This window comes from Dipodomys spectabilis, unplaced genomic scaffold, assembly GCF_019054845.1.
Source record: "Dipodomys spectabilis isolate Male_0828 unplaced genomic scaffold, ASM1905484v1 ptg000085l, whole genome shotgun sequence".
In the NCBI taxonomy this organism is placed as follows: domain Eukaryota; kingdom Metazoa; phylum Chordata; class Mammalia; order Rodentia; family Heteromyidae; genus Dipodomys; species Dipodomys spectabilis.
In genome coordinates, this window is record NW_024870762.1 from 251,539 (window position 1) to 279,227 (window position 27,689).

Here is a 27,689-nt window from a genome sequence, read left to right on the forward strand (position 1 = left end):
AGCTCAGGAAACAGGCTTAGGACTCACCTGGGAGGAAATGTTGCCGGCCCCAGAATGTCCATTAAGGTAAACACTGTAGCAGATGAGTGCAATTCCAGATCTACCTCTCCGACTGGAAGGATGGAACAGCAGGAAAAGGGAAAAGGCTCGAGAAACAGATCTGACAGGAATGAAAACAACAGCACACTCAGTCCTGATCATTAGCCTTTGCAAGAGTTGTGCTTTTTGGTTTTGGGGTTTTTGTTGTTGTTGTTGTTTTACTTACGTTCATGATAAAACTACACAGGAGAAAAAAAAAAAAACAACTCCTAAAGGCATGGCAGAGGCCCCACTTCTTATCTTGTCTAAGCTGATGAGCTTTGAAGTGTCCCGCCAATTAAAAGTGATAAGAAATGCAACACAAGGATCAGTGTATAACCCATGTACGAAACCGAATTATGACAAAACCCCACTACAATCCATTTCCTGATAGCTAGGTAGGAAAGTACCATCTGCATCTTTAACTCAGTAAGAAATATGCATGTTAAGGCGGCTTGACGATCTGACAGTGGCAGTGATCTACGGTGGCAGGTGGCTTTAACTCAGAATCATGTGATGTATTTTCAGCCTCAAGGCTAGTTGGTAATACTCTCTAGGGAACATCTGTGTTTGATCTTAATCCAGGGCTGCTGGTATCTTGTGTGGTATTCCATTTTACACGCTCAAGACATCTTACAGTGTCATTTAAAAAAAAATAAAAATTGACCTGTAAGAAACCCTGAAGTTCTTTATCTTCTCAACAGTTCCTTGTCTGATTGCTTCCCATGTCCCTAGGAAAGTAACAATCTTGGAAGACCCAGACCAGAACATCCACCTGAAAAACCTGTCACTCCACCAGGCAACTACCGAGGAAGAAGCTCTGAATTTGCTCTTCTTGGGGGACACCAACAGAATGATTGCAGAGGTAAGGAACTTCTCTCCATGAGAGAAAAATGCTTCTCTAGTTGCTAACCTCATGACACTGGATAGAATCTTGAAGGCAGTGGGGACCTCACAGGTGAGCTCATCTAGGGCTGAGTGTTGGGGCACACACCTGGAGTCTCAGTCCTTGGAAGGCTGAGGCAGGAAAATGGTAAGTTCCAGCCAGCGCGGGTTACATAACAAGACTCTATCTCGAAGGAAAGAAAGAAAAGAAAGGAAACAAGGAAGGAAGGAAGGAAGGGTGAGGGAGGGAGGAAGGAAGAAAGAGGAAGGGAGAGGAAGGAAGGAAGGAAGGAAGAAAACATTTTTTCAGACCTCCTGTTGCAGACAAGAAAGCTTAGACTCAGAAGTCAGGACGCTTTCCTATAAAGTCATGTAATTAGTACACAGTGACTGAAATCTAGACCTTAGGATTCTCAGCCTACTGCTCTTTCTACTTTATTCCGTCTTCTGCCTTTTAGTTTTCCTTTTCAGTTGAATACAAATTGCCTTGCAGCTAATCAGTGGCAACCCATAATGTATCCTCATTGTAACAAAAGTCTTGCACAACCTTTGAAATTTAAAAAATACACAATTCATTCTTCCTAACCCCAGACCAGTCGCACATTGGCATGCCCACATATTTTCATTTCCAATCATTGGTGCATTGATATTTGTAAGGAATTCAGAACAACACTGAGAACACAGGACAAGCTCTGTGTGTTTACAGATGACACGTGTGTCTTACTGCAGTATCTGGCTATGCCAAAAATCATCCATTGTTTGTCTGACAGTCACACTTAACTGAGTTCCTTCATTTGATCTGGGAAGGAGAGGCAGGAGCCGGGATTGGCCCAAACCTTAACCATCTGCTGATCAGAGGTGCAGTGTCATGAAGTTTTCCTTCAGCCACTCTGAGGGGAAAGGAATGGGGGAGTCGTATTGATGGTGAGAGGTCTGAGATCAGGACCCCAGTGGGGAGATTCTGGTCATCACTGGCAATTTCTCTCTGTCTCTCTGTCTCTCTGTCTCTGTCTCTGTCTCTCTGTCTCTCTCTGTCTCCCTCTTTCCCTCCCTCCCTCCCTTGTCAGTCATGGGACTCGAATTCAGGGCCCGGGCTCTGTCCCTGAGCTTTTCCGCTCAAGCTAGTGCTCTACCACTTCGAGCCATAGCACCACTTCAAGTTTTCTGGCGGTTCATTGAAGATTCTTAGCTCACGGACTTTCCTGCCCAGGCTGACTTTGAACTGTGATCCTCAAATGTCAGTCTCCTGAGTAGCCAGGATTACAGGTATGAGTCACCATCACCAGGCTGCAATTTCTCTCTTATAGCCTGCTCCTAGAGATACATGTCACCGTGTGGCTGATAGCAAGTGGAATGAGAGACTAGTATACCCAGAGGGGAAGTGGTCTGTGGCCAGCCTCCTCTGCATGACCTTCACCTGCCCTGTCTCACCCTGTAACACTGCGTTGGGTGCAGAATGGAAAGCTGGGTGGCGACATGTCACTGCATCAAAACCCTTCTTTTGAGTTCTTGTTTATTAACTTAATACTTTTTCAACACACTGGACCACTTCTCTAGCTCCGGTTTGGGTGCCACATGTAATACAGATTAGGGAGTGTCAAATTGCATCTTTCATTTGAAAGATGTTTACATGGGCTTTTTAAATTTCAGAAGTCTTATTTTGCTGTGCTGTATTTTTCTATTTGCTCAGGATTTCCACATCTTGCTGTGTGATCGTTGATGCACTTATTTGTCATAGTAGGTGATGGTTAAAGATAAAAGCACATTATGAATTAGGGCAAACTGTCAGGTGCCACTGGCTCATGCCTTAATCCTGGCTACTCAGGAGGCTGAGCTCTGAGGATCATAGTTCAAAGCCACCATGGGCAGGGAAGTAAGGCCAGAACTGGCACTGTGACTCAAGTAGTAGAGCACCAGCCTTTGAGGTCAGGGACAGTTCCCAGGCCAAGTTCAAGCCCCAGGTCCACACACACACACACACACACACACACACACACACACACACACACACACACACACACACACACACACACGAATGAGTACAAACAAATGCTGAAAGGCTTAACATAAGCAGAATCCTGTCATTCTTTCATTTGCAAACCAAGAGATAGGGAATATGGGGCTAGAGTGTGACTCAAGCAGCAGAGTGAGGCCCTGAGTTCAAACCCCAGTACCAACAAAAACGAGAACAGATTATAGATCTGCCATATGAAGAAACCATAGATTCATAAGTGTTATTGGAAAATGACTCCCTGCCCTGACACTGCCCTTCCTCCAGAAGTGACTGCCTCTGGAGAAGAGGCCACAACTTTGCCCGTCTCAGCCCTCAACTGCAGTGGCCTGTAGAAGGCTCCTGGCCTTGTCTCTCTGTGATCTCTAGTAGATTCAAAGCTTGGCCATTTGCTGTTGCAGAAGTACACATTAAATTCAGCTGACTCCGTGCAGTATTTCAGGCTGTTGTGTAAAGTTCTGAGAAACTGCCTTTGTGAACCTCACCTGTCATATTTTCCACTTGCAATTCTAAGTCTTTTCCTATTACTGATGAATGTGTCTAATAATAGTGTCCTAAAAAACTGAAACTTGAAGAAGTCCAACTAATAGTGCCAGTTAATGCATTAACTTTTGTTTAACTTATTCATTTTTTTCCTATGTGAAGCTTGGTTATTTTTAAACCAAGTCTGGCAGGTTTTGGATATTTTTGTTTCTGCTTTTACTTTTTTTTTAAATTTGGTACCAGTAGGTTCCATACTGCACTGAGAGCCTACTCAATAGACTTGGAATTGTTTATATCATACATGTATGCATATATGTGCATATACACATATCACATAGAATATATTGTATGGTATGGACATATATCACACACATGTATAATCATATGTTATATATGTGATGTATACATACAGATGCTTATATATACATAAGCACGTGTGCACACACATACACACACACACACACACTTCCTGTTCTTTTTTTTTTTTGGTGGGTCATGGGGCTTAAACTCTAAGCCTGGCCGCTCACTGTCCCTGAGCTCTTCATTTCAAGCACTCTTCAAAGCCAGCACTCTACCACTTGAACCACAATGCCACTTCCGTTTTTCTGGTGGTTAATTGGAGATAAGAGTCTCACCAACTTTCTTGCCCAGGCTGGCTTTGAACTGCAGTCCTCAGATCTCAGCTGCCTGAGTAGTTAGGATTACAGGCATGAGCCACCGGCGCCTGGCCACTTCCTGATTCTTACTTTATTGGTGGAAACAGGGGCAGAAAGAGCTGGGCTTCTTGCCCTAGCTCTATAGCCAACAGTGCTGTCCCACGACCAACTGATTCAGAACTTTATGTCCGTTCTTTATACCATGAGTACATTAATCAAACTGACATTTGTCGAGTATTTCAAATGAGGCTGTGTTTTCCAAATTATTTTCGAAGTATTCCAAGTATTTAGCACTTCTGTTTATCTCTTGGATACAGTGAAAGTAAACGCACATGCATAAAATTATAAATGGGGAATAACTGTCACCTCCTGGAAATTCTTCTTTATTATTCACATACTTAAAAGAAAGCATGTTTTGGATTACAACCTAGCTGTCAGAATGTAATTTGTCAGCACAGAAGGAGCTTACCAGGATAAAAAGAACACACTAAACATGTTTTGGGAAAAATAACAAAAACAGGAAAAAAAAAAAAAAACAAGATTCCCAGTTTCCCATTTACAGAGAAGTCCAGAGGTTGTCATGGTAACCAGCAAACATTTGCAAAACAAAGTCTGACTATGTGGGCCACAGAGTGCTTTCCTCTCCTGCTCTCTACCCATGGCCAGCATCTTAAGGAAAAGTTATTAAGAGCAACTTCATCCTCTTCTTATTTATTCAGAACTCTCAGATAATTTCTGCAATCCTATCAATCTTTTGACTCAAACCAGATTGTGCCCTTAGGATAAAACTTTAAAAAAAAAAGTTGGATTGCTGGGCCAGAGAGTATAAATATTATACAAGTTGAACTGTGTGTGACCCCAACTCAAAGCCCACCAATAGCCAGTATGACTTGATACCTGTGTGTCTTCCATGGGAAATCATTCTATCAATTACTCTAATCCAATGGAAGGAGATATTTGGAGTGTGACTGGCAGGTGGGTGGGTGGGTGGTCCCATTCCCAGGATCATTTGCATTTGCCCCTCTTGAAGTCTAGCCTCACCCCTGGTCAATGGCCTCTGCATTGAACTTCCCTGTGAGAGTTGTATGAACTTTCTGGTAGATGGATTCAGAATCTCTAGTGTGGAACTTAAGAATATGCATTTTAGCATTTTGTTGGTTTGATTTTTGTGTGGGTGTGGATCCTGGGCTTGAACTCAGGCTCTGAGTGCTGACTGTGTCTCCACCCAAGACTGGTGCTCTACCGCTTGAGCTACACCTTCTTTCTGGCTTTTTGCTGGTTAATAGGAAATAAAGATCTCACAAACTTTCCCGCCCAGGCTGGCTTCAAACACCTATCCTCAGATCTGAGCCTCCTGAAATAGCTAGGATTACAGCCATTTTAGCATCTTGAGAGCGTATCCAATTTAGGAGAGCCTGGGGCTTACCATCACCAAAGCTAGATGCAACTCATGGTCCCCTTCACAAAACTTGATAGTTCTGCCAATTTGGAAGGAAAAAAAAGAAATGAAGAAAATTCTGCTCTAATTTGCATTTTTTATTACCAAATTCTTTCATCTCTTTATTGACCTTTGTATTTCTGCCCTCATTCATTCTTCTGCCTGCTTTTCTCTTGCGTGTTCGGGTAGGCCTGGTAGATGGGTCCTCAATGAGGGGCAGAATGTGGCCTTGCTTTCCACATTGCTATCAAATCTAGAAACAATGTCATCCACAGGTGCTGGTCAGTGAATAATTACTAAAAATAAAAATCACCTTTTGTTTTTGTCTTGTATTTAGCAAATATTTTCTCTTTTGGTTCTGTTACTTTTGTTTTCTTAAGCATAGTCCAGTATTTCATGTCTTCTATGTCTGATATCATGCTTTGAAATGCAATAGCTCACAAAAGAATATAACCCAGAGAATCAGGACAGCTGCCTGCCTCAGTCCTTGCACCTGGTGAAACAAGAATTCAAACAAGTCACCAGATGTAGAGAAAGCGATGGGGAGGGGATGTCATATCTGGCCACTATATGTCAAATAAAGAGACATGAAGAAGGGCAGAGAAAGGAGATTTCTTACATAGCATGCTGCCAAGGGAAGATGGTACTTCAGTGCATCTCCAGCTATCTTTGAGGTATAGACCCAAGCATTAGACTTTAATCTAAGAATTAGGGCAAAGAGCAAAGGTATGCACAAACAGTGCCAGTGTTAGGTGTGGCCTGGTCATCTTTATCGCAGTTCTGGTTCTCCTGGATGCTGGAGAGCTAGTTTTCCCTGGCATCAAGTGAAGGCAGTGCTCTGGTTCCAGTGAGATGATTCTGGCCCTGGGATCTGGCCTGATCTTTCCAGGCAGTGGTCTCCATTTTGAGGTTGGTCTTTCCTGCGAGTCTCTGCCCTTCTGTATGGGTAATTTTAGTTCCTTGTCATGAAGATGTTATCCATCACACTGTCCTTTCTGGAACCCAAGCTGACTGCATGTGACTGCAGAGAGGATATGAAAGTCAAAGACAAATAGACCTTAAAGCAAAGAGACTGGGTTAGAAAGCTTTTCTCCCATTTTATTTTATTTTATTTTTTGTTTTTAGTTAATTTGTGGCAGCAGCAACAGTTTTGCTGCGTGATTACATTTCTTAACACCTGGCCAAAGCCCGGGTAGCCTCATGTAGCAGTATGAATGGGTCACAAGAAGATTTGGATTGCAATTAATGTTCCAAAATTATATCCCACTGGACCAACAGAGGGATAGTAACAGGGTTGGGTTTTTTTTTTTTGCAAACTTTTGTTTGGAAGATAGAGTAGCGGCATAGAGTTAGCAAGTTTATTACAAGATTTGTAAGCTTGGGACGATCAAAGTACCTGGCAGGAAAATAAATGCAGTTTGGCTCTGATCTTATTACAAGCAGAAAGCATTCTCTTATTATTAGTTTCCAATGGGTCACCTTGGCAACAGATAATTCTATCATTTCCTCTAATGTGGTATATGCATGCTAAGTGCAAAAAAGAAGAAAGCTTCAATGTCATGCACTTCTTACATACCAGACCCTTTTTCCCTTCCCATATTTTGTGTATGAGACATCAGAGAAGGATGCTGTTGTTTACGTAGTGTTTCTATGTCACAGCATAGTTTGCATTCTGTTTCCATATAACCCAGTCTGGTGTTGCTGCATGAACCATGAGTGTTTGAGATCAACGCACTGATTAAAGTAAGTGAAGTGGTCTAGTACGGCCATTGCTATAATGTTAACATGTACACACTCTATATACATTGTTATGGGACTACAAATCTTCAGGCTCCAAAACCTTGAGTCCCAAAGTTCCTTCTGATCTTTAAAATTGTCATTTCTAATTAAAGTTAGCAAAATAAGGTCATTTTTAGTCTAGTTCCTTCCAGAGCACCAAAAAAAAAAGGGGGGGGGGGGGAAATGGGAAGAAAAGAAACAATCTTCAGTAAAACAAGGAAATAAGCCATAACCTCAAAGTATGTGAAACCCTACCAAAGACTATGAAATTGGAATTATGGTGAGGGAGAGTGTCTAGAACCAATACATATGTCCTTTGACCTCAGGCAGGATCGAAGTTCCTCTGAAGAAAGAGTCATAACTGTCTAACACAAATATAAGGACAGTTTGGTTAGAGTGATGGGATCTCAGAGCAGAGCCAAGTATGAAAGCAGATCCTGGACATCTAATATAGCTATCTAGTCTGTACTACAGCAGGTGGGGCCCAGGAAGAAGCCTTACCGGCAGACCATTTTATGGCTTAGGCCAAGGATTGCCTTTGATGCATGGGCTTCAGAGAGTTTACTGGGAGCTATTCCAAACCCATTACTACAAACTACGGAGGAAAGTGTATGCTCTTAAGGTTAAAGATGTAAGAGATTCCATGTAGAAGTATTCAGGACATAAACCTAATATCAATATTCCTTCACCCATTCTCCTAAGACTCTGTTAGTAAGATAGTCACAAAATAGGCTAGACTCTGATAGTAAAATAGTCACAAAATAGACCAAAGCCGGGCTTCAGTGGCTCACACCTGTAACCCTAGCTACTTGGGAGGCTGAAATCTGAGGATCTGGGTTTAAAGCCAAGCCCAGGAAAATGTGTGAGACTCTTATCTCCAGTGAACCATCAGAAAACCAAAAGTGGAGCTATGGCTCAAAGTGGAAGAGCACTACCCTGAGCCAAAAAGCTCAGGGACAGCGCCCAGGCCCCAAGTTCAAGCCCCATGACTGATAAAACAAAAACAAAAAAACAGACCAAGACCTATCCTTATAAGATGTAATAGAGGTCAGGACCAAGAATCATACATTGAGAATTGGATTACATCAGGGAGCAGCGGATGTGCTCTTCATAATTTTAAATATGTCCCCTAAGTACAAAATTTGTTTTAAAAAAATAGCTGAAAGTTACAGAAAAGTTCAAAGAAATGATTACACAGCACAAAGAAAAGCAATCTTGAAACGAGGTGCCAAAGAAAGCCACTGGAGAGACAAAAGTATCATTAGAAGTTAAAAAATAAAAAAGGGAAGTAGAGGAGAAAGAGAAAAGGAAGAGAATAAGAGAATGAGGGGGAGGAGAAAGAAGAAGAAAAACCTCCCAAGAGTACACTCAGTGTGTCTGTGTGTGTCTATGTGTCTGTGTCTGTGTGTCTGTGTGTATGTTCTGGTCCTAGGGCTTGAATTCAGGGACTGAGTGCTGTCCCTGAGCTCTTTCCATTCAAGGTGCTACCTCTTGAGTTACAGCTCTGGCTTTTTAGTGGTTAGTTGGAGATAAGGGCTTCCTGCCCAGGCCAAATTTGAACTGTGATCCCTAAATCTCAGCTTCCTGAATAGCTAGGATTATAGGTGTGAGTTAAGTTTACCAGCACTCAATTTTTTTTAAGTGAAGGACACCTAGTCCTGAGGTCTTAAATTCAGGGCCTGAGTGCCAACCCTGAGCTTTTTCAGCTCAAGGCTAGTGTTCTACCACTTGAGCCATAGCTCCACCTCCAGCTTTTTTGGGTGATTAATTAGAGATAAGTCTTATGGATTTTGCTGCCTGGGGTGGGTTTGAACCCTAATCTTTATACCTTTATTACGGATGTGAGCCACCAGCTCTCAGCCTGTGCACTCAGTTTTACAAACAAAAGCTGACAGGCAATGCATAGTTATTGCACTGAATACAAGATATACGTCTGATTCTTCAGGCGGATAAACGAAAACCAGGGCAATATTTTGGTCCTCGGGTTTGTACACATTCCATTGTTAGAAGAGCAAGCTTAAAGGCAACGAGTTGTAACTGAAAATGAAAATGTATATTTAATTGTTTAAGGCTTCATGTGTGTCAGGAAGGGTCATATCTTTCCTGTAACTTTGCAAAATAACACACAAACTTTTTAAAAAATCTACAAGTCCTGCATGATTTTTTGCAAGAATTTATTAAATCATAGCTGAGTATGTCAGTCGGGATCCAGCCAGGAATACAAACCATGCTTGTGTAGTTGAAGCAGGGAATTCCACGCAGGTGGTTTCATTGAGAGACTTGAGAAGCCAAAGGGGATGGTGGCTTAACCCAGAAATGACTCAGAGCCAGAATCCAGGGTAACAGGCAGGCAGGACTCAGCGGGAGGCTTTGGTGGTCCTGAGGAAGGGAAAGCTGTCTTCCCACTGGGATGGCAGCCACAACATGTCTTGGGGAAATCGCCTTTAGAACTCAATATCTCTGCAGAGTAAATCAAAGAAGGGGAAGGAAGAAATGGGCAAAGAAGACTAGCATTAGCCTGAGTGAAGTTCTTTCTGCATAACATTGAGATGATGTAGATACATGCTGCTAGCAATAAGAATGATTGATTTAGCCAGGCACCAGTGGCTCACACCTGTAACCCTAGCTACTCAGGAAGCTGAGGATCCATGATCCAAGCCAGCCCGGGCAGGAAAGTCCATGAGACTCTTCTCTCCAATAAACTATTCAGAAAAGGCCAGAAGTAGTGCTATGGCTCAAGTGATAGAGTATGAGCCTTGAGCCAAAGAAGCTCAAGGACAGCACCCAGGCCCAGGTGAGTTCAAGCCCCAGGATGAATTGGTACACACACACACACACACACACACACACATACACACACAAATGATGTTTTCAGTCTTTAGTGGGCTGATCTGGATCTATTTTCCTTGTACCGGTTCTAAGGTAGAAAGAAGGAGACAGGGGTCTTAATAACCACCAAAACTTCACTGATGAACCCAACTGTATTTTGGGCATGTCATTTAGAGCTTTACCAGGTCTAACACACACTAAGAGATTTTCATGGCCAGAGAGGATAGAAGGGTCTTCACAACGTAGAGAGAATGAGATTGGATGGTAAAATAGCATTAAATAATGTGTCTAATACTAAACATCTGTGCTTCTAGCATTGAACATCCCTTCTGGAAGTGATATTGTCTTCCAGCTTGTGTCTGTTTGTGATTGTTTGTGTCCCAGTGTGACAGAATTTCTTTCACAAGAACAAAAATTACCCAATGTACATCGGAGTTCTGCTGGTATATCATCAGTCACAATGTCTTAGTTGCCCAAACACCACATAGAGAAGGATACTTCCAGTTTACCTATAGGTGAAGGCGCACTACACACACCGAAATGGTTTATTCTTAGAGGTTTGAATAAACTGGTACAACTTCTCAAGAAGTTTGTCAGCCCTTGTACCTTGAAATTATTATTATTCCAGCTATATGTGTGTTACATTTGAGACTGAATTTTATAAAAATTAGGGGAAAATGGCTCTTTTCTAAAATATACAGAATAGCTATGGTAGAAACTGTGGAAAGTGTAAAAAGTAACTTACTGTTATTGAGGATTAAGTTTACCTGTACTTATTATTATTATTATTATTATTATTTTGGTTAGCTGTGGGACTTGAACTTAGGGCCTGGGTGCTGTCCCTGACCTCTTTTGCTCAAGCCTAGCAATCTAACACTTTGAGCCAGAGTTCCACTTCTGGTTTTTGAGTGTTTAATTGGAGATATTATGAGGGCTGGGAAGGTGGCTCAGTGGTAGAGTGCTTGTCTTGTATATATGAGGCCCTGGGTTCAATTCCTCAGCACCATAGAAGCAAAAAGAAAAAAGCCGGAAGTGGCGCTGTGGCTCAAATGGTAGAGCGCTAGCCTTGAGCTGAAGAGCTGAGGGACAGCGCCCAGGCCCAGAGTTCAGGCCCCATGACCGGACCCCCCCCCTAAAAAAAAAGAATATTATGAGAACTTTTCTGCTGCAGCTGGCTTCAAACCTCAATCCTCAGATCTCAGCCTCCTGAGTAGCTAGGATTATAGATGTGAGCAACCCGTGCCTGGCCTGTGATTCTTCTTAAGGTCCAGTTTATTTAAATAATAATAATAAGAAGAAACAGGCCCTTTGAGGTTATAGAGTTTTCAGTGTTCAGAGAGCAGAACTTCATGCCAGTGGTTTTAGTGTAATCTACCAGGATGGCAGGTGGAGGTGATATTGCTGGACATACATCCAACTAAAGATGCTGTGTAGGTAAATCCTTCTCGATTTGCCATACATATCCCCACTTTGCAGACTTTTATTTGCCAAACCTTGGAAACATGGCCCAGTGGGAAATAATCACCCAAATCCTGACATTAGACAGAGAAAGCTTCAGCAGAACCATCACATCCAGTTTGCTAAATTAAATCATCTGATAGATCTTTACGGATATGAAAATAAAGTACCCATCAAATGGATTCCAGACTTGTTAGGGAGGAAAAATATAACAAAATAATTGGCTATTCTCATCAGCAATAGAAATCATAATTGCTAGAACATTCTCATGTGTTCCATATTGCTCCAAGTTTTTGATAACTCCTAAATAAAATTGCTGTGCCTAGTCTCTTTTTTCCCCTCTTTTCTAAAACTTTTTTGACAACACGTGAGATAAGCAAAAACACCTAGGATCCTGCAAGGGAAGAAGATCATCTTGATTACTCTTCTAAAATCCAGAGGTTTTTGTAAGGAGAAAGATCAGAAAGGGAAATAAATTTAGGGTCATTAATTCTCATAGAAGGACGTCCAGTTGGGAGTATTTTACTCCAGGCTGTGTGTCAGGAAAGTGCACGAGCAAGCACCAAGCACAAGCTAGGTTTTGTTAGGCCTCACATTTTCAGGCTCTGAGAAAAAGAGAAAACGTACCTCACTTAGACCCATCCAGGGAATTGTGAGCCTCCACGCCAGTCCATTTTACATGGGAGAAACTGGAGAAGAACCCACTTAACTAATGGGGGAAGAGATGAAGTATTTCTTAGTTAAGGGTGAGGTTTACCGTGAAGGGCTAGAAGCACAGCCTTAAACATTTAGAAAGCCACATGGGAAGGGCTGGGGTGTGGTACAAGTGGTAGAACATCTGCCTACCAAATGCAAGGCCCTGAGTTCAAGCCCCCTCCCCCTCCACAAAATGGAAAGGGAAAAGGATGTTCATTCTGTGGCCTTGTCTATTGAAAGGATGTAAACTGTCTTTGGAATTTCAGAGGCACTCACAACTAAATATTGGTTTTAGCCTCAGTGAAGACTTGGGATTTGAGCTTGAGCGGCACTGAAACAGTTGAGACTTTGGGGGAAGGAATTAGCACATTGTGGGTTTCATGCGGGATAATTGTATCATTTTAAGAGGAATTCTGAGTTTTTGATCGTCTTTATTCAGAGATTAAGTATAGTTTAAGGGAGATTGCTTGGGTGTCGGGGTGGAAAGTGATGGATTTATGATGACTAATCCTGATTGACAAACTAATTGGACTGACAAATGCCTGGGAGATTAGTAAAGAGACAGTTAGCTCCGGTGAGGGGGCTGGCTAGAGTAGGGGCAGCACCATCCAATCGACGGTAGGGCCACATAGAGCAAAAAGCACTTAGAAGGAGGAATCCCTGCCTCGCCCTTTCTCACTGCTTCCTGGCCACCAAGAGGTGAGAAGCCTCTACAACACATCCTACCCCATGATACTCTGCCTTCAGCCCTGGATCCAGCCAACCCTGGATTGAAACCCCCACAAACCATGAGTTGAAGAACTCAAATTGTTCTCCTCAGGTCTTTACCACGGTAACCAGAAGCCTGATTAACACAGGGATACAAAGAAAGACTAAAGAGCATAGGAAAGCACCTGGATTGAGGCCATTTGGAAAATACCCATCGCTGTGGCCTAATAGGGTCAAGGATGGAGGTGATCATTTTGGCACGTTATTGTTCTTCCCTGCCACTCAAGTTCTTATAAAGTATTTGGATGAGAATAAGCAAGATATTTTCCAGTGAAGATGGCACAAAATTAAACAAAAGAAGAGCCAAGATGGTATAAAGTTGGAGCAATGACTAGTGAGATGTAGCCATTGAACAAACTCGTGTGTTGTGTGTATGTGTGTGATAATTTCCCAAAGAAATTTCATAGTATAGACGGAGGCTATAGCAGAAATGGTGTAATAATGCCTCATGTGCTATTTGCTGACAATGCTAGATGTGGAACCCAGGTTCCAGGAAGTACTATGCAAGTGTCCTCTGCTGTGGTGGGGCTACATTTGAAGGACTATGTGTTACTCAAGTCCCGGTGTTATTCTTGAAAGGATTTTGATTACCAGTTGCCGAAGACACCTTTGTAGGAAACAGGGATATTTGGTTTTAGGAAGCATATTCGTTGAATTCAAGGGAGGGAAAGCCCTGTGATTAACTGGAGGAGCATGTTGGAGAAACTGACAAGGCATTTCCTTGACAATCCTCGGGAAGCTGTTGCACACACGGCCTAGTGTCCAGAGACCAAGGTGGGAAATCAGAACGTAAGAGACATCTGAACCATGGTGGGCTTTAATATGACCATGAACGGTTCACACCGCTTCACAACTCAGTAACACACTTGTGATCAGTGTATTTCCTTGTAGCAAAGTGGATCCCTTCTGGCATCTTAGAGGAATGAAAACCAAACTTATTCCATGTCAATTTACTTATGCTTTCAACAACAAACAGAAAAATTGCTTAAGCTTTTCTGTTTTCAAGCCATGGACAGAAGCTAGACTTGAAAGCAGGCCACCTACACCAAATTCTTCAGGTTTTCCATGTGTCGTTTTCGCTATGCCGCAGGGTCTGTCCAATGAGGACTGGGGCTCCCCAGGGGAAAGAATATGCCAGCCATATCTTCGGACACACCCACTGAGGGGCAGGAGCCATACAGTACAGCAGTTTTGGAGAGGAGAAATACCTGGAGAGCATTTGGCTCAGGAGACTAGACAAGAGTAGAGGGCAGGTGAGGGACCAGGCCGGCCCTCAGGTGTGTCTAGGGGATGAAGGTGTGAGCTACAGGATGAGGGACCAGGCATGTCCTCAGATGTCTAGAAAGCTAAAGGCTCAAGAGGCTCCATGAAAAAAACAAAACATAACAGGTCACTTTCTTCCTCTCACATTTTGCCTTTTCCTCATCTTACTCCCTTTCCCTCCTCCTGCCTGTCTCTTTCATGGGAGCTGGCTCACATCCCTGACTAGATTACAAGTTCCTTGAGGGTAAGGCCTGGCTCTTACTTTTCTTCCTTTCTCTGCCCTGCCCAGCACAGCTAGCTACATAGACAGAGAGAAAAACGTGATTGCTCTCTGCATGCAGACAATTAATCATCCCGAGAATTCTCCCAAAAGCACAACCCAGTGCCAGAAGCACATTTGTTTAAAATATGTGCTCAGATTTGAATGAATCTTCCTAAATGGTGCCATCTGTTTGCAGGCACTTTCAAAAATGCTTTAATACAGTTTTACCTTTAAAAGGACAAGCAAACAGACATGCCCACGAGACATAATGACATCCCTAAGAGAACACAGAACAGACACCGGCCCGCATAGCCAATCACACTCAAACAGCTACGCACCGAGAGTGACACTTGAGGTTTAAGAAACTTCTGTCTAAGACGACACCAACCACTATTTCATGCAGAAAATATTTCTGAGACATTACAAAACTGTACTCATGATCTCCTTCGGTATACAATTCTGCACTTTAATTACAGAATCCAGAAAGGCAGTTTTGTTTATTTATTTACGTATGTATGTATTGATTTGTTTAGTCAGAACTGGGGCTTGAACTCAGGGCCTGGGCACTGTTTTTAAGCTCAAGGCTTAAGTCACAGCTCCAATTCCAGCTTTTTGGGGTGATTAATCAGACGTAAAAGTCTCACAGATTATCTTGCCCAGGCTGGCTTTGAACCACCATCCTCAGATCTCAGCCTCCTGAGTAGCTGGGATTACGAGTGTGAACTCGTTGTTATCTTTTGTAACTCTCATATTCCTTTAAAATAGTTACACCCAGATGATTCCAACAATCATAAGGGGTCTCTGTGTGCTTGTAAAATCAGCCTAACCACTTTGAAGGCAAAGACAGTGCCAAAACTATTCTCTGTATTATTTGATTGTTAATTTGGTTTTCATCATTATCCAGTGCCATTTATTGCTGTGTGAGTATACAGGGAAATGGAACCTGTGTTTAAGTTCTGCAAATAACTTACACTCACTTCCAAAACACCTCAACTTAGATGCTAAATTTGAGTTTGCGGTTTTACAGGCACAGTTATTTGCTGACCCTCTTTAGCAAACGAAATCACACACTGGCTCAGTTTGGATACAATTATTATGGCAATGAGTAATGGGCCAGATTTTCAGCCCATTTCACTCACTAGCTACATCATCATCACCAAAACTATGACAGCATTTGGACATCTGTGTATTTTACTAGCGGGTGTACATCAACCACAGTAGATACAAAGAATTTATATTTACCAAAAAAATGTCTGGTTGAAATAGCATCCAAATGCATTACTCTATTTGCATACATATGTATCCATAATGAAATTCTTTTTTCTTTGCAAAGTTAGAGTTATGAATATTCATTTGGAATATTCCTTGTTCTTTGTTGTTTGAGGGGATGGTACTGCTAACTTCTCACTTCTACCTTAGATTAATTTCTTTCCTCTGGAGAATTAAAAACTTTAAAATAAAAAGTACAATAATATTTAATACTGTGACCATGTAACCAGCATCCAGTGTGTTTACAACTTAGAATTTGCTTCTTACATTTGTGTGTGTGTGTGTGTGTGTGTGTGTGTGTGTGTGTGTGTGTGCGCACATGCGCACACCAGTCCTGAGACTTGAACTCAGGGCCTAAGTGCTGTCCCTGAGCTTCTTTTGCCCTACCTCTTGAGCCACAGCTCCACTTTCAGCCTTTTTGGTAGTTTATTGGTGATAAGAATCTCACAGACTTTCCTGCTCAGGCTGACTTTGGACCATGATCCTCAAATCTCAGCCTCCTGAGCAACTAGGATTACAGGTATGAGCTACCAGCACCCAGCATGCTTCTTACAATTTTTAAATTAAAAGAAATAGTACCTTTCAGGAAAAAAAAGCTCATATTTCTTGGTTGGCCTTTTCCTTCCAGCCTTCAAAGAAGGCCCGGACATCATGAGTTTGTGATATCCTTCGCGTCCATGTTTCTTATTCTTGCAGTGCCCTCACTCACAAGTCCACGAGCAGGAGGTAATATCACTTTTATAGTCAGGGAAACTCTACAGCATCTTACTGTCCCACGTAATGCAGCAATGAATGTCCGAATTGGTGTGTGTGCCAGCTCCTAATTTTGTTGTCAGGATGTGGTTCTCTGAACTCAAGGCTTCACACATGCTAGGCAAGCACTCTACCACTTCAGCCAGATCTCTAGCCTCCAAAATTTCTTTTTTGGAAGTGTATCCAGTAGTTTCCTTCCTTGGTTGTAGGTTATAGGCATTTGCAGTATTATCGCATATGGCCAGGTTGCTCTCAAAGAAAGCCTTCTTTTTTTTCTATTTTTTGATGGTGTCAAGGGTTGAACTCAGGGCATTGGCCCTGATGAGCTTGATGAGCTTGCCTGATTAGCTGGTGCTCTACCACTGGAGCCAGGCCTACAGGCCTCTTTTATCACAAGGTTCTTAATTTATATTCACATCAACAATATACAAAACCGTCAATCTTCTGCATGCATGCCCACAAAGAATTTGAGCCTGATGGGATTGAAAGAGTTTATCCAAGCTACATAGGTCTCATTGTTTATAGTTTTGAGCATCTTTTCCAATATTCATTAGTCATTTTCAGATTGCCTCCTTGTGGATTCTGTGTCTTTTGCTCATATTTTCCTGAGATTTTTTTATATTGATTTGTGAGAATTATTTATTTCAAGAATTAATCTTTTACCCCATGTATTGCAAATATCTCTTTCAATTTATTTATTTATTTTTGTCAGTCATGGGGCCTGAACTCTGGGCCTGGGCGCTGTACCTCAGCTCTTCAGCTCAAGGCTAGTGCTCTACCACTTGAGCCACAACACCACTTCTGGCTTTTTCTGCTTATGTGGTGCTGAGGAATCGAACCCAGGGCCTCATGCATGCAAGGCAAGCGCTCTACCACTGAGCCACCATCCCAGTCCCTTTCTTTCCATTTTTAACTTTGTGATAGGTTTTGTCATATAAGCCACTATATTTGGGTTATTTGGTTAAATATTTGAATAATTTTTCTGTGTTATGTATTAAAGAATCCACTAGCACTTTGAGTTATTTATGATGTGCTTCTGTATTTTCCTGTATACTTCTAAATCTCTTCCTATTGGTATGATTTTTTTTTTTTTTTTTTTTGGCATGGGGCTTGAATTCTGGGCCTGGGCGCTGTCCCTCAGCTCTTCAGCCCAAGGCGAGCACTCTACCACTTGAGCCATAGTGCCACTTCCGGTTTTCTGAATGGTTTATTCAAGATGAGTCTCACAGACTTTCCTGCCCAGGCTGGCTTTGAACCATGATCCTTAGATCTCAGCTTCCTTAGTAGCTAGGATTACAGGCGTGAGCCACCAGTGCCCAGCAAATTGGTATGATTTTTATTTCTTCTTGTTGTTTATTACTGGGCTAGGACCTTCAGCTCAGTGTCAGATGTCTGTGAATTGTGTTTATAATTGTGTGAATGAATTCTCTTTTTGTGTGTGTGTCATTACTCCTGCTTGGCTTTTTTCTCTCATGGCTGGCACTCTACCACATGTGTGAGGCATACTTCCACTCCTGGGATTTTTTTTTTCTGGTTATTTGGAGATAAGAGTCTCTTGGTATTGTGTTGCCAGGCTAGCTTCACACTGCATGGCTTCAGACTCCAGCCTGAGTAGCTAGGATTACATGGGTGAGTCACTGGTGGCCAACTGCACTTCCTTAATGCACACGTACTCACCTCTTTTCCAGAGGATTACATTAAGCATTTTTAACATGGCTGAGCTTAAGGGATGAATTGTAGTTGGGTAATGAACCAAAGTTATCATCTCGGTGAGAAGACTCCACCTGCTGCCTCCAAACTCCTTTGTCACTTTCCAATCTACTCATCCACATCTGCTCCCAATCACCCAATGCAGGGGAAAGAACGCCCTTTCAGCTTCTCGGCTGCAAGTATTTTTACTCCATGTGATAGCATCAGCTTCCGGAGCATTCATATTAGAAATATGAATTTAAATCTTCAGATAGTGGTGGAACTTCATTTTGTTCAAATCCGTTTTTGCCTCCCAACTTCTTTTTGATAGACTCCCATGAACCAAGCTTCAACCCGTTCCCACTGCATCTTCACCGTTCACTTATCGAGTAAAGAGCCAGGATCGGCGACTGTGCGGCATGCCAAGCTGCATTTGGTGGACCTGGCTGGTTCAGAGCGTGTGGCAAAGACGGGAGTCGGGGGCCAGCTCCTCACAGAGGCCAAGTACATCAACTTGTCACTGCACTACTTAGAGCAGGTAAGAGAGGTGGAATGGGACCTAACTGCAGCCTCGAGTGTGGCACCAACTTTGTATCAGGCATTCTAATGACATCTTGGAGTTCTTCTCCAATGTAATGTGTGTGTGTGTGTGTGTGTGTGTGTGTGTGTGTGTGTGTGTGTGTCTATATACATACATATATCACAGAATTCATCATTTTCATCACTGTCGGTGAATAGTTCAGTAGCATAAAATATGTTCACAAATGCTGTGCAGCCATTACCACCAGCACTTTCTGGGAATGTTTAACCATCCCAACTGGGAACTGAACCCATGGAACAAGAGCTCCCTCTCCCTTTATGTCTTCAGCCCCAGGTAACTTCTACTTTTCTGTCTCTATAACGTTGACTCTTCTGGGGGCTTCTCAGAAGCATAACCACGAACCGACTCCCTTTTATGTCTATCTTATTTGAAGTAGCATAAAGTCTTCCAGGTTCATCCACACTGTGACACAGGTCAGATTCTCATTCCTCCTTCACACTGGATAATATTGGATTGTATGCCTCTCGTTGTGTCAGTCTGCCCCTCCTCTGATGCATTTCTACCCTCTGGCTATAATGAATAACACTTCAATGTAAAGGGGGGGGGCAAGTGCCTCCTAGCTTCTTGTCTACACCACATCACTGAAGCCTCACAACATCCTGGCTTTCTGGGTGTTCGTTGTGTTCTCTAGCGAACAGAGTAAGAATTCAAGTCATCTGAGGCCTTCCCATCCCCCTCACTGCCAATGGTAGGGGGAGGACTTGAACCAAGACTCCGATCTCTGCCTATGACACTTACTATCTTCTTGCATTGTTGTGACCGCTGTAAAATAAACAGCCCGTGTCGCCTGCTTTTCCAGGTGAGGAGACTTACAATGAGACTCTAACTTACACAGCTTCTAGGGATTTCGTCTACTCAGTAGTTCTGCCCTGCGATTGGTTCCCTTAGCCTTTGGTTCCATCCCTACCTCCACTCCAAGCCAACTACGGTCCAACCCAGCTTGGGCTCTGTGTTTATTGTTTGAATTTGGCTCTGGTGGCAGAGCAAGGGCCTTTGGATTTAGGTAAATAAATCTTCCCAGAAAGCACACCCTTGGCTGTAAAACAAGTGAATTGGATTAGATGATTTCTTGAGCGCCTTTCAGAGCCATGAGTATAAGAGCTATGGGTTGAATGTTAAAGATAACAATTTCCAAACTCTTAGAGAGAACGAGGTAAAATATTGATGAGGCAGAAGGAGTGTTTGCAAATGTTGGTGTCAAGAGTTGAGGGGAGGAAGAAGGCTCCTTTCTTCAGCTGCCTAACGAATGCTTTGAAGACGGATGTCTCAGTGCTGAGTGCTTTACAGTGGTCACGTCAGCTGACAAAGCTGGTTGAGAGGAAACTGCGGCAGTCTGTCTGCACGGGCATCTGTCTGCATGGGTGTCTGTCTGCACAAGCACAGGGCCCGGCTCTGACCAGATGAATCTCAGCAATGCGGCATGTGGAGATTAGGCCTGCCTGGCATTCCGGTCTGTGCAGTGCTTTTGACAAGAGTCAGCAGCCCTAAGCTCTCTCTTGTTTTATTATTCCACACTACTCAGACTCCTGATAGTTCACAGAGCATTTTTCCCTTTAATGGACAGTGATAGGAAAACATAATGAATTGTATTCCAAGTGCTTCATTTCGATAAAATTATGTATCTACTGGTTTCAGATAGCGGTACTGTTTTAATTCCCATTATTGTCCATCTTTTCATACAAAATTGCATTCATCAGCTAAATTGCCGCCAAGTGTAATCACGGGAGATAAATGTTCTGCCCCGACATCCTCTTTTCTTTTTTCTTCTAACAACCTTAGCAAGCTTCTGTCTGTCCCTAAAACCATGTCTCCCTTCACTTCTCTCCCTTCCCTTCAGACTTAGTCTAGACGGCCGTGTGGCTTTTCACTTTCCATGCCATTCATTATCTAGTGAATATTTCTCACTATACAGAGGGTTGTGCTAGGCACAGAGGGAATAATGGTGAATGAAAGTAGAAATGGTCTTTCCCCAAAGAGCTCATGGTCTGAGGCAGGCAGAGTGGCATTCATACGCAGCCATCAGGCAGGTGACATTACGTCTGTAAGCAAACTTCAGATCAGGTGAGAGCGGTGCTGAGAAAAGAAAAGGTGTGAGGAGAGTTTAGAACGGGGATCTGACTTAGACCGAGGAGGTGAACGTTAGCAGCATTTCTCTACAGACCTGACACTAAACAGAGACTTACAGAATGAGTGGGAGTGAGTCAGGAGAGGGTGGGGCAGAGCAGGTCAGGCCCTTGGGAACTAAGAGCCTATCAGCAACTTGCTGCACTCCCAGGATGGACTGTCAGTGGAACGCCTCTGACCCTTGGCTCTCCCTGTATAATTCTTCAGTTTCATTTTCACCCACGGCATCACAGCAGCTGATAGCAATTTACCCTGAGATCCGAGTGCCTTCACAGACACGTGGGATCAGGGAGAGAAGGAGACCAGCACAAGGAGAAAAGACATAAATATGAAACATGGAGATGTGATCGGTACGGCCAAGTAAGTCTAGGCAAGTTAAAGGATGGGAGAGAAAATTTGGAATTGCACTCAGAGACAGTCGAGGGAACCAAGGAGTCTAAATAATAAGACTATTAAAAAACGAGAGGATATTTAATGCAGTAGCGTAATTCTAAATGTTTACAATCCAGTTCTCTTTATGGGATACTTCATTGTATAGCTAAGGAGAATGGGGCTGCAACATAATTTTGCATCATTAACTTCGCTAGCTTCACTCCTTCCTTCCTTCCTTCCTTCATTAGCTTGTGATCGAATCTTAGCTTGTGCTAGGAGCTTTGTTAGGCACCAGGGAAGATGCATGACTCAGGAGGACCAAACAGAAAAGCACACGAACCCACACTTACAACACAAGTAAACTCCATCATAGAAACACGTTGGAGTGTCTGAGATTAATTACATCGTCCATTTCTTGGTGTTGGCATAAAAGATAGAGGTGAATGGAGGGGGATGGGCGGGGCTGGGAGAGAAGGCAGAGGAGGGTGAAGAAAGGGGTGACATTGAACAAGATGCATCGCATTTATAAACTGACATGTTCAACTACTTGGATAATTTCCTTTTTAATTCTAAGATAGAGATGGACCAATGAGTAGTCTGGCATTGATTTCACCTGCATTGATTTAGAAACTCCAGGCAGAATTCTAATAACCATCTTGGCCACAGTGGCAAGACCTCACACCTGCTCCAGGTGACGGAAGGGGGTGGTTGGGGGGGAGAGTGGGGGACACAGCCAGTCTGAGTCGAAGGCACCCCGCCATGTTCATAAGTAAATAACTTGCCTTTTGCCAGAGTGTGGTTGGTTGGTTTTGGAGATCTCCTTGTGTATGCAGTGCTTTTTTCCAAAACCTTTCCTCAAAAACATTTGAAGCCACAATAACAGGGTACGTTTTAGCCGTGGACAAGGAGTTCGTGTGAGGAGAGGGAAGGGAGCCGCGCATGCGCCCGCTAGCCGGAAACCTCACCCGAGTGCCCCTGGCGTGACCTATGGTCTCTGTCGGCCTAACCCTCAAGTGAGAAACCACTGGGCACTGGGCAGCGAGTGCTTGCTCTGCACCACTTCAGAATTCAGTCCCGGGGCTGCCTTCGGCCAGTAATGCATCGCAAGTCGGATTTGTTCAGAGTCTGGGTTTCCATTTGGCTCCCACTGCTTGGGTTTTGTTCAGCAGAAAAATTAATGGTGCTAGTTCTAGTCAGAGCCATTCCAAAAACCTTTCAGTTCTTCAGAGGATAATTCACCATGCCCTTCTAGGCACTTTAAAAGAAAGTCTCTTTACTTCATGACACAGTAAGTGGAGTGACTGATGCCAGCCCCTCACTCGCAGATCCCTAGGGCTGTGATCAGGTATACTGTGAGCTTCTGCTCTTTGTCACTCACAGAATGCTTTCAAGAGAATCTGGCATTGTATTTATACAAGAAATCAAAAATAGAAGTTAGCATTAAAAATATATATAAGGCAAGTTATATGCTTCCTCCTTACCCCTGTGCATTTCAGAAGATCATTGGTTTCCTGGCAAATTGGATGAGCCTCAGAAACCCCATACCAGCCATCCCCCCACCCTGTCCCTCTCCCCCATCCCCGCCCCTTGTGGGTCATTTGGCAGCTGGGAGTCTACCCCCAAGTGGCCTGTGCTCACTGAGGTCTTCCCAGTCAGAGCAGAGACACCCACGTGAATTCCTCAGCCAAACAAATGGCCCAGGCCTGTATTTACAAGGTAAAAATCAGTCTCCAAAAAAGATCACTAAGAACTGACAGTTCCCAGCTTCCACAGCTCTTAGTGCTTTCTATCTTACTAAGAATGAGCTCAGATATTATCTTTCTTGACCTTTAAAAAAAATCCCTCCAGGCTGGGGGCCAGTGACTCAAGCCTATAACCTTAGCTACTCAGGAGGATGGGATCTGAGGATGGCAATTCAAAGCCAGCCCGGACAGGAAAGTCCACGAGACTCTTATCTCCAGTTAGCCACCAGAAAACCGGAAGTGGTGCTGTGGCTCAAAGTGGTAACCCACCAGCTTTGAGTGAAAAGGGCCAAGGACAGCACCCAGGCTCTGAGTTCTAGCCCCACAACTGACCAAAAGAAAAATCTCTCCAAGACAGGCAGGCATTAGAATCCCATTTTTACAGGTGAGGAAACTAAGGCTAAGTAGAGTTTAGAGATTTGCCTAAGATCACACAAATGGTAAGCCAGATTCTCACTCCAAATTCTGGTTTATTGCTTCTAACAAGGGTTACTGCCTTTATTTACTTCATTTTGAGGAGAAAGTACTAGGGTATGAACTCAGGGTCTTGCCCTTAGTAGGCAGGTACTCTACCACCTGAGCCACGCCCATAGGCCTTTTTGCTGTGGTCATTTTTGAGATGTGGTCTTACCTTTCTGCCCGGGCATCTTCATGTAGCTGGGGTTACAAATACACACCACTATCCTAGATTTTTCTGTTGACATACAATGTTCCTTTTACTCAGGCTGACCTCAAACTATAATCCTCCCAATCTCAGCCTCCCCAGTAGCTAGGATTCCACAGTGTACATCATTGTGCTGAGCTTAGTTCACTTTTTTTGTTATTGTTGTTTGTTATGGGGCTTGAACTCTGGGCCTGGGCGCTGTCCCTCAGCTCTTCAGCTCAAGGTGAGCACTCTACCACTTGAGCCACAGCACCACTTCCAGTTTTCTGGTGGTTAATTAGAGATAAGGGTCTCGTGGACTTTCCTGCCCAGGCTGGCTTTGAACCATGATCCTCAGATCTCAGCCTCCTGAGTATCTAGGATTACAGCACGAGCCACCGGGACCCAGCTTACTTCACTTTTTAAAGTCATCTCTTCAATTTTAGCGTTCATTTTTCTGGAGAGGATACTGGAATGACTTCTGCAGCATCCATTCCAGGAGGGAGTTGCAAAGGCCTGTTCAAAACTAGGAGCAGGGCTGGGAAGGTGGCTCAGTGGTAGAGCACTTGCCTTGCATGCCTGAGGCCCTGGGTTCGATTCCTCAGCACTACATAAGCAAAAAGAAAAAAGCCGGAAGTGGCGCTGTGGCTCAAGTGGTAGAGTGCTGGCCTTGAGCTGAAGAGCTGAGGGACAGCACCCAGGCCCAGAGTTCAGGCCCCATGACCGGACCAAAAAAAAAAAACAAAAAACTAGGAGCAGCTCCTGATTGGTCTGAGTGGACTGGAGCCTTTCTCCTGGGTAGAGTGGTTAAAGGGTGGACCAAGGGTCAAGGTGGTCCTTAGAGAAGCTCAATGCTAATTTGACAATCAGGAAAGACAATCTCACTGGAGTTATGAATAAACTTTAATACATGGAGCATTACCCAACCACCCTGCGGCTATGAGAAGGATAACTTCTACCACCTGGAAGACAAAACCAAGTCCTTGGTGGTGGAGAGGCATGCTACCACTGAGCCACACCCCTAACTCCTTTCGGGTTATTTCTCACCTAGAACCTTTCTTATTTATTATTATTATTTTGTTGGTTGGTGACGGGGCTTGAACTCTGGGCCTGGGTGCTGTCCCTGAGCTCTTTTTGCCCAAGGTACTGCTCTACCACTTTGAGCCACAGTGCCATTCCAGTTTTCTGATGGTTCAGTGGAGACAGGAGTCTCCCAGACTTTCCTGCCAGGGCTGTCTTTGAACTGCAATCCTTAGATCTTAGCCTCCTGAGTAGCTAGGATTAGAGGCATGAGCTACCAGGGCGTGGCTTGAGCCTTTGCTATTTTAATTATTCCACCAATAAGTGTCCCTCATGACCAAAACCATTTTCAGTTAATTTTTTTTCCTTACTTGCAGCCAAAATTGAGTTTACTAACATACAATTTAATATCAACAGAAGCTCCATGAGCCTTTTCTTCCTCGAGTTAAATAAGTCGTCAATACAGCCATTGAGTAGAAAAGATATCGGTGTTTCCTAGAGGAGGGAAAACATAGTGATGATATCTGCTTCGTGAAAAGAACTTTAAGGAACTTGGAGAACTGTTAGGTGTCTAATGGCTGATTGCATAAACAATCTCACTGCTTTCCCTGAACACGGCACACCAGTCCCTGCCTGTTTGTGGTAGTTGCTGGTATTTGGCCTTCCTTGCCTGTTCTGGATGTTTAATTTGTCCTCTTGGTTTTCGGGGCCTGGCGTTCTGCTTACCGCCCCTTGCCACTTAGCTTGAGTCGGCTGTGTTCCTTCTTCCTTTCCAATGACACCGAGACAGTTCCCCCAACTCTCATACATGCTTTCCTTCATTCCTTCATTTCACAAAAATGTGTCCTGCACATGCCATACTGATCAGATTGCTTAGTCGCCAACCGGAAACTCCATAGCAGCTATTTTAAGCAGCACAGTTTACTAAACATAAAGAATCTCAAGAAAAGCCAGAGAAATGGGCGTGGCTGCAACCCAGCAGAGAGCACAGCAATCAGAAGACACACCTAACAGTGCCACCGAAATGGTCTCCAACACTCGACTGCTAGCCCCACTTGGCCCTTAGGACGTTAAGCTCTAGATTCCAGGAACTACCACAACTGCCCCTGCCCACCACACTCTGCGATAGTCTAATCTTCCTCTCAGTGCTCACCTCTGGATCCCACCGGAGGTGGCTGGGCACTCTGGCTGCCTTATACAAAATATGACTTGAAAGAAGAGTGGGAAACGTGGTTTTGTAGGAGATCAAACTAGACAAGGAATTATCCTGAGAGCAGAGTGAGACCCCTTAGTTTCTGCCACATGTGCCAAGAACCGGGTAGGCACTGTTCAGTCAGTACACAGAGTTGTAAAGTTAAGAGAGGTGACATTTCTGGCCTTGGAGAGCAAGCAGAAAGTCTGACTGACAGTATATGAGTTAACAAACACAATTCTAAATAGTGGCATATACTAGAAGAAGACAAAATAACGTAGTCAACTGGAGATGGCTGTGTTCTATTTGAAAAGCGCTCATGAGGGGACAAAATGTAAACAGAGATTTGAATGACAAGAAGTAGGAAGCTGCATGGAAGTCTGGAGCAGAGGCATTTGAGGTAAAAAGAAAAGCAAGTTCAAAGGTTCTGACGCGACAGGAAGGCCGTGGCAGGCAAAAGGAATATGGTGAGGCCAGATGGACAGGTACGAGGAGAGGTCACACAGGACCGGGGTTGTATACGAAACGTTTAGGGAGCTACTGAAGGTCGTGAGCAGGGCAGTGACCTGGTGTGACTCACAACTTACAAAGATTCCGCTGGCTGCTATATGGAGAAGAGTCCATGGATGGGCAGAAGTAGAAGCAGAGAGACTGACTCAAAGCCTCACGCAGTTGTTCTAGGAAGGAATCGTGTACGCGTGGACTAGAGCAATGGTGAGAGAGGCCCGTTCTGGGTACAGTGTGTGAGTTCAATTAGCAGCGTTGCTGGTGAACTGGATGGGGGCAAATCAAGGTTAATGGCTGGGGTTTAGCCCGATTAACTAGGAGCATGGTGCTGCCATTAGTAATGGTAGGGAAGACCTGGGAAAGTACCTGTCATGGGAAAAGAGCGGAGAGAAACGCAAGGATAGAAATCTGGATGGAAGACATAGCGATGCTGAGGAGATTGAGATCCAGGATATATATTGGGGAGACATCAAGATAGAAAGCCAGTTGGGTGCCTCATACCTGTCATCCTAGCTTCTCAGGAGGCTGAGATTTGAGGATCAGGGTTCAAAGCCAGGGGCAGGAAAATCTGTGAGACTCTTATCTCCAGATAACCACCAGAATACTTGAAGTAGACCTGTGGCTTGAAGTGATAAAGCCCTAGCCTTGAATGAAGGACCTCAAGGACAGTGCCCAGGCCTTGAGTTCAAGCCCCATAACAGACCTCCCCCCCTCCCCCCCAAAAAGCCAGGAGATAGGATGAAGTTGCATGGGTAAAGAGCATAAGTAGAAAGAAATGGTGACCAAAACAGGAGCAAGCTCTGCCACAGCTGTGGCCTTGGGAGGAAGGAAGCATTCATGAGGTCGTGTTTGAAGAAAGGGGAAGACAAGGAGAGCATGAGTGCGTTTGTGGGATGCACACTCCACTCAGCAGCCGAGTGAGCTGGAAGCCAATGCTTTAGGAACAAAAACAAGAGGGGCCTCCGCAGGAGTCCTCTTTTAATAGTGGCGTGGGGGTTTGATACACCATGAGGGCCAAAGCCAATAGGAACAGAAGGGGAGGATGGAGCCTGGCCTTAGGAGCATGCAGAGGTTGAGGGAGCTCTGTCAGCTCAGACTGCAGCTGGGGGGGACTATCCCTCTCTATGCCTAGAGAGGGGTAGATATAAAAGCCTCATCTTTCAGGCTATAA

The 27,689-nt window shown here is 43.8% G+C and overlaps 1 protein-coding gene across 1 annotated transcript in view; it reads left to right on the forward strand.

Moving 5' to 3' along the window:
• LOC122111137 (kinesin-like protein KIF6) overlaps nt 1–27,689 on the forward strand; it is a 52,997-nt gene that overhangs the window by 17,331 nt on the left and 7,977 nt on the right. Inside the window, exons 4-5 of the mRNA XM_042683872.1 lie at nt 814–943; nt 18,649–18,855. Of these exons, the coding sequence (XP_042539806.1) occupies nt 814–943; nt 18,649–18,855 (337 nt within the window). The remainder of the gene's footprint in view (nt 1–813; nt 944–18,648; nt 18,856–27,689) is intronic.